This window comes from Enhydra lutris, unplaced genomic scaffold (genome assembly GCF_002288905.1).
Source record: "Enhydra lutris kenyoni isolate GAN:26980312 unplaced genomic scaffold, ASM228890v2 scaffoldscaffold55, whole genome shotgun sequence".
NCBI lineage: Eukaryota > Metazoa > Chordata > Mammalia > Carnivora > Mustelidae > Enhydra > Enhydra lutris.
The window spans coordinates 13,741,035-13,753,543 of record NW_019154139.1 but is presented as its reverse complement, the minus strand read 5'-3'; the positions used below and the strand labels follow the sequence as shown (position 1 = coordinate 13,753,543).

The window sequence follows — 12,509 nt, the reverse complement described above, 5'->3', positions numbered from 1 at the left end:
GTGCAAGACAATTCAAGGAATTAATGAAGATAATGCAGAGTCAAGCATCAGCTCTCATGACTGGTGGGTGCAGTTGAACTTGATAAATGGGGACGAATCTAAATTACTTGCAAATAGTTGCCTAGCTAAGCTGTGGTCAGGAAGAGAAATAAATGCCACAACCACCTTCCTAATGCACTTTGGTCTATCAGGCTCTTGAAGTTACATTACCGCCGAGGAGCCTCCACCAAAGGGCTGGGGGGTGGAGCTGGGCTTATTATTCTCCATTCACAGAAAGAAACCCAAGTCTCAGAGAGCTGGAGTAGTTGTCCAAAAGGAACAAAGCCGAAAAGTGATATAGTTGCTTCTCAAAGGCAGATTTTTCAACTTGAACATTTTATGCCTTTTTTTTTTTCCTGGGGATTTTTAAAGTAAAACACAGTCAGGAAGCTGATATATGAAGTAAAAATCATCATTTTTTCTAAAATAATATGAAAAGGCAACCTTTTCCAGATATGGGAAAAAGAGAAAAAGTGCTAGGTGGCTGCATTACATTTAAGGAAAAGCAAAGAAGCTTAGTGTTTTGTTCTGTTTTTTTCTGACCTGAGGGCTTTGAAGACCTTAGCAAACTTCATATAACCACCATTTTTAGAGCAGAGAATGGATTCCATTCCCTGAGAGGATGGGTAGCAGAAAAAGCCCAAGAGGACAGAGACGGAGGTATACTGCGCCCTTGTTTTGTGGCTATAAAGGCTGGCTTGTTGACCTACTTACCTTGTTAATTCCCCCATCCTGGGCTCTGTTATCCTATCGTACAAGGCAGAGAATGAGGAGGTGAACTCAAGGAGGTAAACCACCTTGGCTAAACCTATGTGGACATTTAGTGGCTGAATGGCGATTCCAGCAATGTGGATCTCCCAGCGTCTGCCCACCCCAAGCTGAAGGCTCAGTTCGGGGCTTCGCTGGAGAGACCCCTTCTCGGAAGGCCTGCTGCGTGCTGGGATTTAGGGCAAGCGGACGCCCTCCCCACAGAGTGCTCAATTTCCATGAGAATCTAAGTGTTGCATGACTCATGCGCCGACGTGTGGTACGATTCTGAGTCTTAAAATAACAAATCCCCATCACGAAAGCCAGTGCATTCTGATGTCGCATAAATCCTTTTATAATGATCACTTGGTGTCACTGGCTTATTTAAATGGACACATCATTTCTAACAGGGCTTTCCTCATCGGCTCTGCACTTTAAGTACCAGTGGGCAAGGGAAGTAACTCACTGCCTTTGGCATCGCACGTCGGGGACTGGAGGTGGTTTAGATCCTTGTCTGTCTCCTGACCTAGTGCTGAAGTCAAACGGAAGAGGCAGGAGGGGACGTGTCATTTTTGACATAATAAATTCCCCGTGTGCCCCATTTCTCTTCTGCCTGCAAACCCGGACTGATAACCAGTGTGTGTGGTTTACGCCGAAAACCATGTCTCAACGCAGGGTATCTGCGTGACGTTGTCTATTATTCTGGGAGGAAAACAGACTCAACACACACCAGGGTTTACCTGCGATTTCCCTTCTCTCACCCAACAAACATGGGGGTCTCCAGCTTTGCAGGAGCCTGGAGGAGATGTGTTAGGAATCCTGGCTTTGGCAAAAGATCAACATGGCCTGATAATTCGCTGCCCAAAGGAAAGTATGGGGTTGGGCAGGGGCGGGAGGGCACATCTTATTAGCCCCGCAGTGGGTTCCTAAAGGTCCAGCCTCAAGTGCACCAAGAAAGCCCCCGAGAGGGTTTGCTGGGAGGTGAAACAGAGTGCCACCTTTCAGAGCAGACCCTCCTGTTCCAGAAACATCCTGGAGGCTTTCTTAGGGGGCCAAATCCTAGGCCCCCTCCAGATGCTTCAAAGACAGAGTCCACGTTTGATGGTATTCTTGATCCTGAAACCACTGAAGTTCAAGGGAGGGAGGTTAGTCATGAACAAGGCAGCCTCCTTACCGATCAGACTAGAGCCTCAACCTCTCTCAATGTGAGTTTCCGGTGTTCAAAGTAGAGATAAGAATAGCACCTGCCTGGTGGGTTAGTGAGAGGATAAAATAAGATTAACACCCAGAAAGCTCCCGGTGCCTGCTCGGCTAGGACGCTGAGACACTGCCTTAGCCATTATTAAAATACGTCTAGACCAGCTAACGGAGAGCTGCTGCTCAGAGTGGCCTGGCTCCTCTTGGGGGCTGCTCAGACTTCCTCAGCGTCCAGCAACTCAAGCGTTAGTGTCCAGCATAGCTGGTGGCCCTGGGGGGCACTTCCAGGAGGTGGGTGGAAGGTTGCTGGTTCAAATTCTTCCACTGCAACCCCTCTGGGCTGTTAAGTCTGGAAGGTGTCCCAGGGAAAAATTCCATAGAGTGAGGATGCCTGGATGTTCTGGCAAATGTCAGCTAAGGCATGTCCCCCATCTCAAAGGATGGCCTTCACGGGGCTCCCTGAATGGCATCTGTCTGGCTCCTCAGGACATTGACTCTGAACTTTTCTTTCCTTGTCCTCCTCCAGCTTTGACTCCACAATGACCCCTTGTCTGAACTCTCACCTCTGGAAGCTTGACTGTCTTCCATTTTCCGTTTGGCCTCTGGGGCCCCTGTATTTGCACCTGACCTCTCTGGAGTCTTACCCTCAGCTCTCAACGTTGACTTTAGGCTGGCCTTAGCTCCAGAACCCTATGGGTGGCACCATCCCCAGACACCTGCCCCACCCCAGGACAGCTGGTCTCAGATGCCAGGTCCCAGTTCTTCTGGGCCTGACCAAACCTACTGCTCCCTGAGCTCCAAGTTCCAGTCCCGACACAGATCACACGTCTGCATCCTTTGAGAACAGGCTGCCAAAGCAGTGGCAAAGAGGATGATGAAAGGGAAAGCGCAGAAGGATCCAGAAGCACGGTGAAAACCAAACACTGGCAGGCCAGAGCTTAAGGAGAGGGAGGCCGCTCTCGTTTCTTATCGATACGCTCTGTGAGGGCATGGGCCGTATGTGGCACACGTGGCACAGGGTCTAGGACACCCTAACTACTCCAGACACAGCTGCTGAGTACGGAATGAATGAATGAATGAATGAATGAATGATATTCACAGGGATGCTTTTGCCACTGAGATATTAGCAGAAGTTACGTCACTGCTGACCAGAGACTTTCAGAGTTAACAGGACATCCGCTACTTTCCCCCCTGTACAAGAAGTTTGAATCCCGATGAATCCTGAATGCCTACGGTGAGCACAGACCAGCGAGCCTAACACGGACACGGAATGTGAGGAAAATAAATTTCTGTGGTGCTGAGAAGCGGAAACATCTGACGAAGAACAGAGCGGTTCTTGGTCACGGCAGAACCATCTCTGTATCAAATAGGGCCAAGGAACCTACAGGTCATATTCCTAAAAAAGCCCAACGGGATCTAGGTCTCAAGGTTAGTCAGGAGAAAGGTTTTTTGGTGAGACTGCCACTGCCAGCCAGGGTCTGACCACTCTGTGCTTGTAGGTGCGGCTCTAAGAAAGAACTAGAAGGTCAGTCGCGTACGGACCGTCCGCTGCAGAATTCAGGCAGCCAGGTGGCCTCCTCCTGCGCTTTGCCTGCCTCCTCCCTCAGAGGAAGGAGCACTGAGCCCTCATGTCATCTTCCAAAACACCCGCCACGCACGTGCCACGCTCACGATTTACCTGTGTTGTAGCCCCTTCCGAGCGCAGGCCAAGGGCGGTGATTTTTCCACAGGTTTCCCAGGTACCAGTCACTCTGGTTCTCCACCAAGCCCAGGACCTGCTGACCTGGAAAGTACAGAGAAAGCAAAGGTCTTAGAAGAAGCCAGGCTGCGTGTGCCGGTGCGCGCCGAGCTGGAGATACAGTCATGGCTGGTCATCACCACCGCGGCTTTCGTTAGCAAGTGCCAGGCCCCGACCTCCGTGCTTCACTTGTAGGACTGTCTTTACTTCTCACACTTGGCCAGCCCCGCCACCTGGAGGCCGCCCAGGGTAGCTAATTACCTTGCCCAAGGTCACCCAGCTCCTCTCTGATCAAGCCAGAAGCCCCAACCGACCAGGTAACCATGGGTCCAACCATCCCTTAAGTCGAGTAACGCCTCTGTGCTGACTGGCACACTTCAAATTCCAGCTGCAAGAGTCCCCACCAGACGCTAGTTCGCTGGCTTTCTCGGCGTCCGCGGAGACCACCTGATGCCAACAGAGGGAAGACGTGCCCTTGGTGCGGGAGATGGAGGCTCACAGACAGGAGCCCCCTTCTGGCAGCAGCTCCCCCCCACAGCGTTCTTCCTCTCATACCCACTTGATCTTGAGTTGCGTGTCTGGTGCACTGGGGCCAACAGCACAGGTGAGCCAGGCCTCTTAGTAACTCAGCATCGTAGGTGAGTCGGTCCTCCCCTCCAGCTCTTAGAGCATCCCGCTCCTGGAGCCCCAGGCCTTCTACGTGGGGTCAGCAGGGCCTCAGCTCCCACTGCCTTCCACGAGACAACCCTACCACACCTCTTGCAGAAGATATTCCCTTGGACCAACAATCAACTCTTTTATAGACCAGGAACCCGAGGTTCCCCAGGACTGTGATCTGCACAATTATGGGGGAGCTGACACATAGTTCAGTATTTGTCTGATGCCCAGATTCCTTCCACTGTCTCGGTGCAGTCTCGCTTACCTTTACTACAAGTGTTGGAGGCAGGAATAAAAAAAAAAAAAATTCACATGGTATAGGGAAAGAAACCGAGGCAGGAGAAGAAACGGAGGCGTGGACAGTCTAACTTGCAAAGTGTCCCATGACTCATAATCACTGTCTTCTGCAGCTAACCGATGCCTTCTGGGGCTAAAATCTTTTTATTATTGGCCAATCTGAGAAATACAGACCTTTCTGACCAAATGAAAGCCCAGCAATATGTTAAGAAAAACAGAGTGGTTCTCCCAGTACCCCACGCTGCGTGATATAGAACCTCCCTGGTGTGATGACAGCTCCCTGAAATGATGCTGTGTGGGTCCAGTGTAATTTATTTGATCAATTTATCGAGCTCCTATCTAAATCATCACTCCAGCACAAATACATAAATTAGACGCATGGGAAAAATACTACCACCCACTTTGTCATTGTATACGATCACATCCACACCATGTAGAATCCCTCAGAAAAACCCATCACCAATTCAGGACAGGCAAGAGCGGATCGATTCCACCGCGACAAGCTTGCGATGCTCACAGAACACGGTGAGATCTGAAAGGCAGGTTGTCCTTAGCTGAGAAAGCCGTGTACCGGGACCTCATTCAAGAGCTCACATGATGATCTTGCATGGAGGCTGGGGGGTGGGGCAGGGGGTGGCATAGTCCTTGGGGGAGTTGGTTCACGATTACCAAGGACCCCAGGTTCAATATAATGGATGGAGGGCACGACGTGCTCAGAAATGACAAGAGGGGAATGGTCTTTCACTGAATTTAGGGTAAGGTCCTCTTCAACTACCTGAAAGTCCAAATTCTGTGCTCTGGTGTTCCATTCATTATGTTTGACCGTGATCTACTTCCTCAGAAGCTTTCTCTACGTACCCACACTTCATTCCTGCCACAAGAAAATGTACAGTTCGGTTGTTTGCGTTCTCCCTTCTGGCTTTTGCTCCTACGGCTCTCGCTTGGCAGGAAGTGCCCTTACCCTCGGCCAATTCCTGCCCGGAATCCCTTCCAGCGTGTCTCCAGCCCAAAGCCAGCTATGAACACCCCTGAGTGTGAACCTTTTCCTTGGCTCGCTCCTGAGGCGGTAGACAGCTCTCCCTAGCACCCCTGACACTTTTGGCCATCAGCTGACTTACGCCCCGTCAAGGACAGATGGGTGACATGCAGGCACACCCACACCACATGCGTAAAAATATCCCCCCACCCACCAGTCCAAGGGCAAGGGCTGCGTATCAATGCTATAAATGTCTGCTAAGTCTATGACTCGGAGCCCCGTAACTCTAGTGTGTGTGTTAGTATCCCCGCATTTTCGAAGCTGCAGAGCATTTGCCCTCCCCTCATTCACCAAGATCCACACGTTCTCCCAGAATTCTTATTTAGAAGTGTCAAGGCATGAGAGAATTAACAGAGGATATGAACTCCCCATTCCCAGATACAGAACCAATTTGTTGGTAAAAACAAAGAACAAAAAACAAAACAAAGCAAAACAAAACAAAAAAACCGAGGAAAATATCACCTATTATTGCAAGTTAGAGGACTTACTGTAGGTATTCATCATGCCAAAACCCTGACCACAGTTCAGTAAATTCTAGAAGGACCTAACTGTTGTCCTAGATGACGTCCAAAGAAACCCTTGTGGATGGGCCTGCTCTCTTTCCAAGGCTTCCGGATGAGCCCGGATGATGCTAGTTCACCAGCCACCACTTACACAGCTCTCCATACATTCCAGTCCTGACACACCAAATGGGGCAGGGGCTTCACAAGCCCACTTGCAAAACCCAACTACCATTTTAATCATCGACAGAACAGCTAATGGATCTGTCTAAAAAAGCAAAGCAAAGGCTTGGAAGCTGTTTACCAATTTGCATTTCCCCAACCAATGGGTACTAAAGTTACCGCTATCCTGTTGCTAATGAAGGAATTTTTTTTTTAAACCTTATAAGAGGGCTGGCGTGTGCAAAAGAGTTGTTTGCAGCCATCGTAAGCAAGGCAGCCCAGGTGCACACTGAGAGCAGGGGAGTTTGGAGAACACAACTTGAAGTTCATCATGCGTCTCACTCTTCCTCTGGAGACCAAGACCTTGAGCTCAAACTTCAGCAGAGCAGGGGGCGTACTGGTGCGTCCAGGGGCTGTCACTCCCCCTCTGCAGTTTCCCAGAAGGGTGAGGAAGATGCCAAACCCGCCAGACAGAGCTGAGTGGGAGGAGGTGTCGATCTTGGTGAACGAGGGGAGAGCAAAATGCTCTTTCCGAAGCTTCCAGGTAAGCCCGGAGGATGCTGGTTAAAAATAGCTATCACTCATACAGCACTCAACACCTTTCAGCCCCTGGCAGACGCAATAGAATTCTGGCCATTGGGTCTAGACATCTGCATCACAAAAGAGCCAGGTAATTGGAAAGCACTTTGAAGTCAGAGAATTATTGATCCAGGTCTGGAAGTTCTGTCCCTGCTACGGTAGGGGGTGAGACTCATTGTGGGGTTCCCTAGCACACAATAAGCTATGATGGCATCTAAATCTTGCCCACAGACCAGCAGAACTCAGGGGCAGCCTCCTGTGTTATGCTTCTTGAGGACAGAGAAGTGATGAAGAAAAGGAATGCCAGAGCCAAACTGTCCAGGTTCAAATCCCGGCTCCTCAGCTTATTAGTTGTGTGACCTCAAACAAGTTACCTAACTTCTCAGTGCCTACGAGTTCATTCACTTATAAAGGGAACTTAAAACACAGGACATACCTTAGCATTAACTTTTTTTCTCTTGAGGCACAAGTTAATTTTGTGTTTTGTGCTTATTCAAATGTTACCGCTAACAATGCCTGGAAAACCAGTACATGTTGAGTAGGTATCTGCTCTTATCATTACAGCCAGGATTCCCCCCCCACCCCGCCTTCTGTCCCATTGGCCTGGATTCAGGCATCTACGGCTTTACCCATCTCCCCATCTCCTTCCTTAGCTGACCTGGTCCTTATTCTGCCTAGATGCTGCTTTAGTTTCGCATGGGCTGACGGTCTGCTGTGTCAGAGACCGCACAACAGACTATGGAATCAAAGACAAATAAAACACTGTTGTTGCCGCAGAGGCAGCTGGAAGAGGAGGAAGATAAACAATTAGGAAGCAGCATGGTCCTAGTGGTGGCAGAAATACTGAGAAGTCGGAGGAACAGAGGACAGGGAATCACGGAGGCCGGGGATGGTGGGGGATGCCGGCTGGGCGCCTCCCGGGTCGCTTACTGTCTCCTCTGGTGCACGATGATGGCCTCCACCTGCCTCGTCCACGAAGCCCTCCACACTCCAGGATTCTCTGAGAACAGTGCTGCCTCACTACACAACACCCTTCCAGGCAGAGGCCCCGCCATTCCCTGGTGACAATCATCCTTTCCAGCCCTGCCAACCCCAGCTCATAAACCAGGTGGCATCCGGTCTCCAGTGGTCCACGTCTAAAGCTTTAGCCTGGACGATGTGAGCCCAGGAGGCCTGCCATCCCATTAAGAGGCCAAGTCTCAGGGGACTCCTCTTTGCAGGAGGTTCGGGGGAGGACCCGGGCTGCTGGCGTGCTGCCTCCCTCAGCACTCCGCACCGTCTCGTCTTCTTAGGAGTTAATACAATAAAACACCGTGACGAACAGAAAAGGCTTTGTCATTGTTTTCTATGCGGCCCTGTGGTTATGATTAAGTGCGCTGTTCCCCGTCTTCCTTACTCCAGGCACAAGTTAACTTATGAAAATGAAGCTGTCTTCTTTGCTTATTCATACATCACCACTAACAGCCAGACAAGAGCGAACAAGCTTGCTATTCTGCTGGGGCCCCAGTGTCGGTGTCACCAGCCCGCAGACGGATGGCTCCAGGCTGGGAACTCCCCTCACTCCCTCCCTCCGCGGCTTCAGGCTCGAGGAAGAGCTTTGTTCAGGAGGTGAGGCCCCAGGAGCAGGGCATGGTGACACTTCCACGGGGCACGAGGGGCACGGACAGGCCAGACCAGGCCAGCAGGTGGGAGGCAAGGCCGGATGGCAAATTGGAAAGGCAAAGGGATTGCAACCCAGGCTGAGGAAGGTTCCAGCCCCAGTTCTGCAGGGCTTGGCCAGGGTCTTTTTCTGAGCCCCCCTTTTTTTTTTAAACTGTAAAAAGGCAAGAACAGAATCCATCTCCCATCTCCAAGAACAGATGTGCAGATCACCCAACACAGGTCGAGTGCATGGGTCCTGGTAGGTGCTCACCTGAGGCATTGCCCTGTCCCCACCCCCAGTAGTGATGGTCACTTTGTGCGTGGTGTCTGAAATGTCCCAGCAAATGTGGTCTTACCACCCCGCCCCGTCCTGCCGGCCATGGCCCCAACACCCCGCCCCGGGCCTTTCTGAAGTTATCAGCTTCTGTGACACTAGTCTCTTGGCTGTTTTCCCCCCTCTGAACATTCTTTCCCTGCCTCCCCTTAATGTGGTGCTCCCCAACTCCCATCCTTAGCTCCCTTTTCTTCTTCTTCTACAGTCTCTCCCTGGATGACAGGATTTACTCCAGTGGCCTCAAATACCACGGACAGGAAGTCAATCCCCCATCTCCAACCCAACTCAGACGACTTCCCAGAGCTTCTACTCTTAAATCCTTGCTCTCTACATCCTTGCCATAACCAAATCCCACCGATTTTATCTGCGGTTTCTCAAACCCGTCCTCTGCCCAGCTCTATCAGCCCCTGAACCCATCTCCTTCCCAGATGGCTTGGCAGATCACACTGGATCACCTTTCCCCCGGGGAGCCTTGCCATTCCATTCTGCCTACACAGAGGTACTTTGAAAGTGCAAATCTGATCATTTTGCTTTTCCTTGATTAAAAAGCTTAGTGCTCTAGAGCCCAGCAGAGTGTGGACGGACAGACGAAAAATAAGTATTATCTATCATCAACCATCCCGGCCCATCTGGAGCCGGTAAGCTCTTTCTGAACGGGACAGAAGTGGATGCTTACAGGTTAACCTCTCCAGGTAAACACCAGAACAGGTAGTTATAGCTCTGATCGCAGATGCTCCCGGGGCTGTCTCCTTATCTCCACCCCCAGGAAAGCCCCTCGATGCACAGAGAGAGTCTGCCAACCACTGCTGCATATCAAATCAGTTCTGCTCACACCAGCAGGGGAATATTAAAATGTTATAACCGGGGGCTGTCCGGAGTATCAGCAGAGAAAGCAACATGACTTCCCAACCTCATATTTATTCTAATAAGCTACTTTAAAATAGGAAAGCCTTTAATAGTGCCATTCAGGGCATGTCTGGGTGCAGGATGGCTAATAATAAGGAAAACATACAGGATCACATTACCGTCTACTAAACATCCTTTAAGAACTGCTGCGCGCCCGCCCCAGGTGCCCCCGGCCAGTGGGTGCGGAAGGATAAAGCATCCGCTTAGAAGATGCCACACAAAAGGGTATTTAAGCAACCTGAATGGGTTGAAAAGGGCCGTTTCTGAACCCGCACGTTTCACAGATCCTACAGCCCAAGTTCAGCTCTGCTAAATGCACTCGGGAACACAGACACTCAACAGGCACAGCGACCGTCCGAGGACTCACTCTGGGACCGCCTGCTCTTACAGGTGGAGCCCAGAGAAGGGGAGCACGGGGTTTAGGGACACACCACCCAATGCTGGGGCTGCCCCCGATTCCATGCTGGCTATGTTCCCCACGCACAAGCTTCTCTAACTTGACCGCCTCGTCTTCCCTGGAACGTGAATGGTAATTCTCACCTGGTTCAAATTCTAGCTCTCCTGCACTGGAATGGTAATCTTGGGTAAATTCTTTGTCCCTCATTTCCCTCCCCTGGAAAATGGTAAAGGTTTTCTATTTCATGGGGCTCCACTGAGACCCTCGAGCAGGTTTCTGGGTCTCTCGTGCATACTGCATGGCCTTGAGTTAGAACCCATGTGCTCCAGTTAAAAAGGTCCTTCCGTCGACCATTTGGTTGCCTTGGGGGTGCGTGATGAAGCTTGATTCATTGTTCAGGCAACCCCGATCTCATTTAGAGATAAAGACCCCATCTTTGCTGACCTCGATAGCTGAAGGATAATCCCTTCTAAGAGGAATTAGAATCTGTTTCACTCCAGAAGGTAGAATTAGGCTGAACGAGTGAAGATTGGAAGAAGATAGATTTTGCTCCTTAGAAGCAAGACTGTGAGAGTTCCATTAGAGTTCAGCAAGAAGGAAACAAGTTGCCTTTCTAGCTTCTGAACACTGGCTGGTTCCGGAATGGGCTGCACGATTCCGCCCTCACCCAGCCGGTATACACTGGGACCCCACCGTGCAGGGGGGTCCGTGCCAACTGCTGGAGACATGGCACTGCAGGAAACAGACCCCGTCCCTGCAGTCTGGATTTTATGATCTCTACAAAAAGCTTCTCAAATGGGATAGCTATCATCTGCCCGGCCCTAACCCTAACCTCCCTGAAGCAGATTCTCCTGGGGGGGAGGCCTGGGGATTTCTTGGCAAAGACACCCCCATTAATTCTCATGCATGACAGGTTTGGGGACCTTTGGAGAGGGAGGTCACTCAGCAGGCATGCTGGGGGAGGGGAATTCTGCCTCAGACTGGATGGCCTCAAAGCTTCCTTCTGACCCGACTGTGAGCGGTCCTTACTATACGCCCCAACGAGCCTTCTCAGCATCCCCCTCCTGCTGTACTGTCCGCGTGCCCATACTTCCTCCACCTGCACTGTATCTGTGTGCACCCAGCTGCCCAGTGATGGGGGCCCCTGTTCCTCAGGGCAGCTCCCTTTTGCGGGGCACTTTGCCCAGGTACTGGGATATGAGCTCTCCATGCCCTGTCTCTGAGTACCTTACAACCCCAGGAGGTGAGCACTGTTTATCTGTATCGTTTGGAAGGGAAACCGATGTTTGGAGAAGTCACATCACTTGTCAAGGACCAGTGGCTGGGACCACACAGCCTGGGCTGCGTTCACATCTCTCTGTGTGAAAGCCTGCATTTCCACACCTACACTCAGTGTTAGGAACAATCTGCAAAGGCATCTCCCTCCCCAAGTGCCACCACTGTGGGCAAGGTTCCAAAACAAGAGAGAGTGGGTAGAAAGTCTGGCCAAGGAGTATTTGACCTGCACAGCTGTTCCTGCCCACACGGCCCAGAATCCTGCAGAATCTCTGATGTCCATCAGGTACTCTGAGACTAATTTCCTTCAGCATCAATCCCAGGGTGCTGAACTGAGAGCACTTCCTACCCAAGGGCATCTAGGGAGAACAGAAGGACAGCCCGAGGCTCAGAAAAGAGTCTACAATCCAATAAAGGTCCAGGTAACAATTGCATCTGCCAAGAAGTAAGAACAAGTCACCCTCAGCTCCTGACCCTCTCAAGTCAGTCCCATGGGGGCCCACATTAACTTAATTTACAGTTTAAAAAAACTCCTGCTCGATCTCAAATAATGATTTCTCTCTTCTTCCTTCCCTGATCTTTGGTCTTTGGAAAAGGGAAAAACTAAAAAGGAACACGGGGCCAGCCGTTGGGCTCTCTTCCAAGGCTGTTCTTATCACACTGATTCCCAGGACACCTGGCTGCTGTCCCCTCTCAGACGAGGCCTCGGCCAGGGGAGCAGAGCTGGCCCGGATCCAGCTACAATCTCCATCCATGGACTCCTTGGATCTTCTTTGGAAAACACGATTTGCTGGCATCTTTCAGATACTTCATTTAGGGACGCTCCTTTGGCTCACTAGTGACAGCACCTAGGAGAAATCATCTCACTCTTCCTACTGGGCCTGCAGGAAAAAGCACTCATCTGTATGATTCTAAGGCCACCACAAAAACTCTGGGTTTTCCAGTTATAGTTGACCCTTGAACAACATGGGTTTGAACATGCAAGTCCACTTATATGCAGATTT

At 50.7% G+C, this 12,509-nt stretch overlaps 1 protein-coding gene across 1 annotated transcript in view; it reads right to left on the bottom strand.

The window, feature by feature from the left end:
* The window catches only part of LOC111157527 (LARGE xylosyl- and glucuronyltransferase 1), a 566,731-nt gene that overhangs the window by 144,866 nt on the left and 409,356 nt on the right, over positions 1–12,509 (bottom strand). Inside the window, exon 7 of the mRNA XM_022519012.1 lies at positions 3,662–3,766. Within this exon, the coding sequence (XP_022374720.1) occupies positions 3,662–3,766 (105 nt within the window). The remainder of the gene's footprint in view (positions 1–3,661; positions 3,767–12,509) is intronic.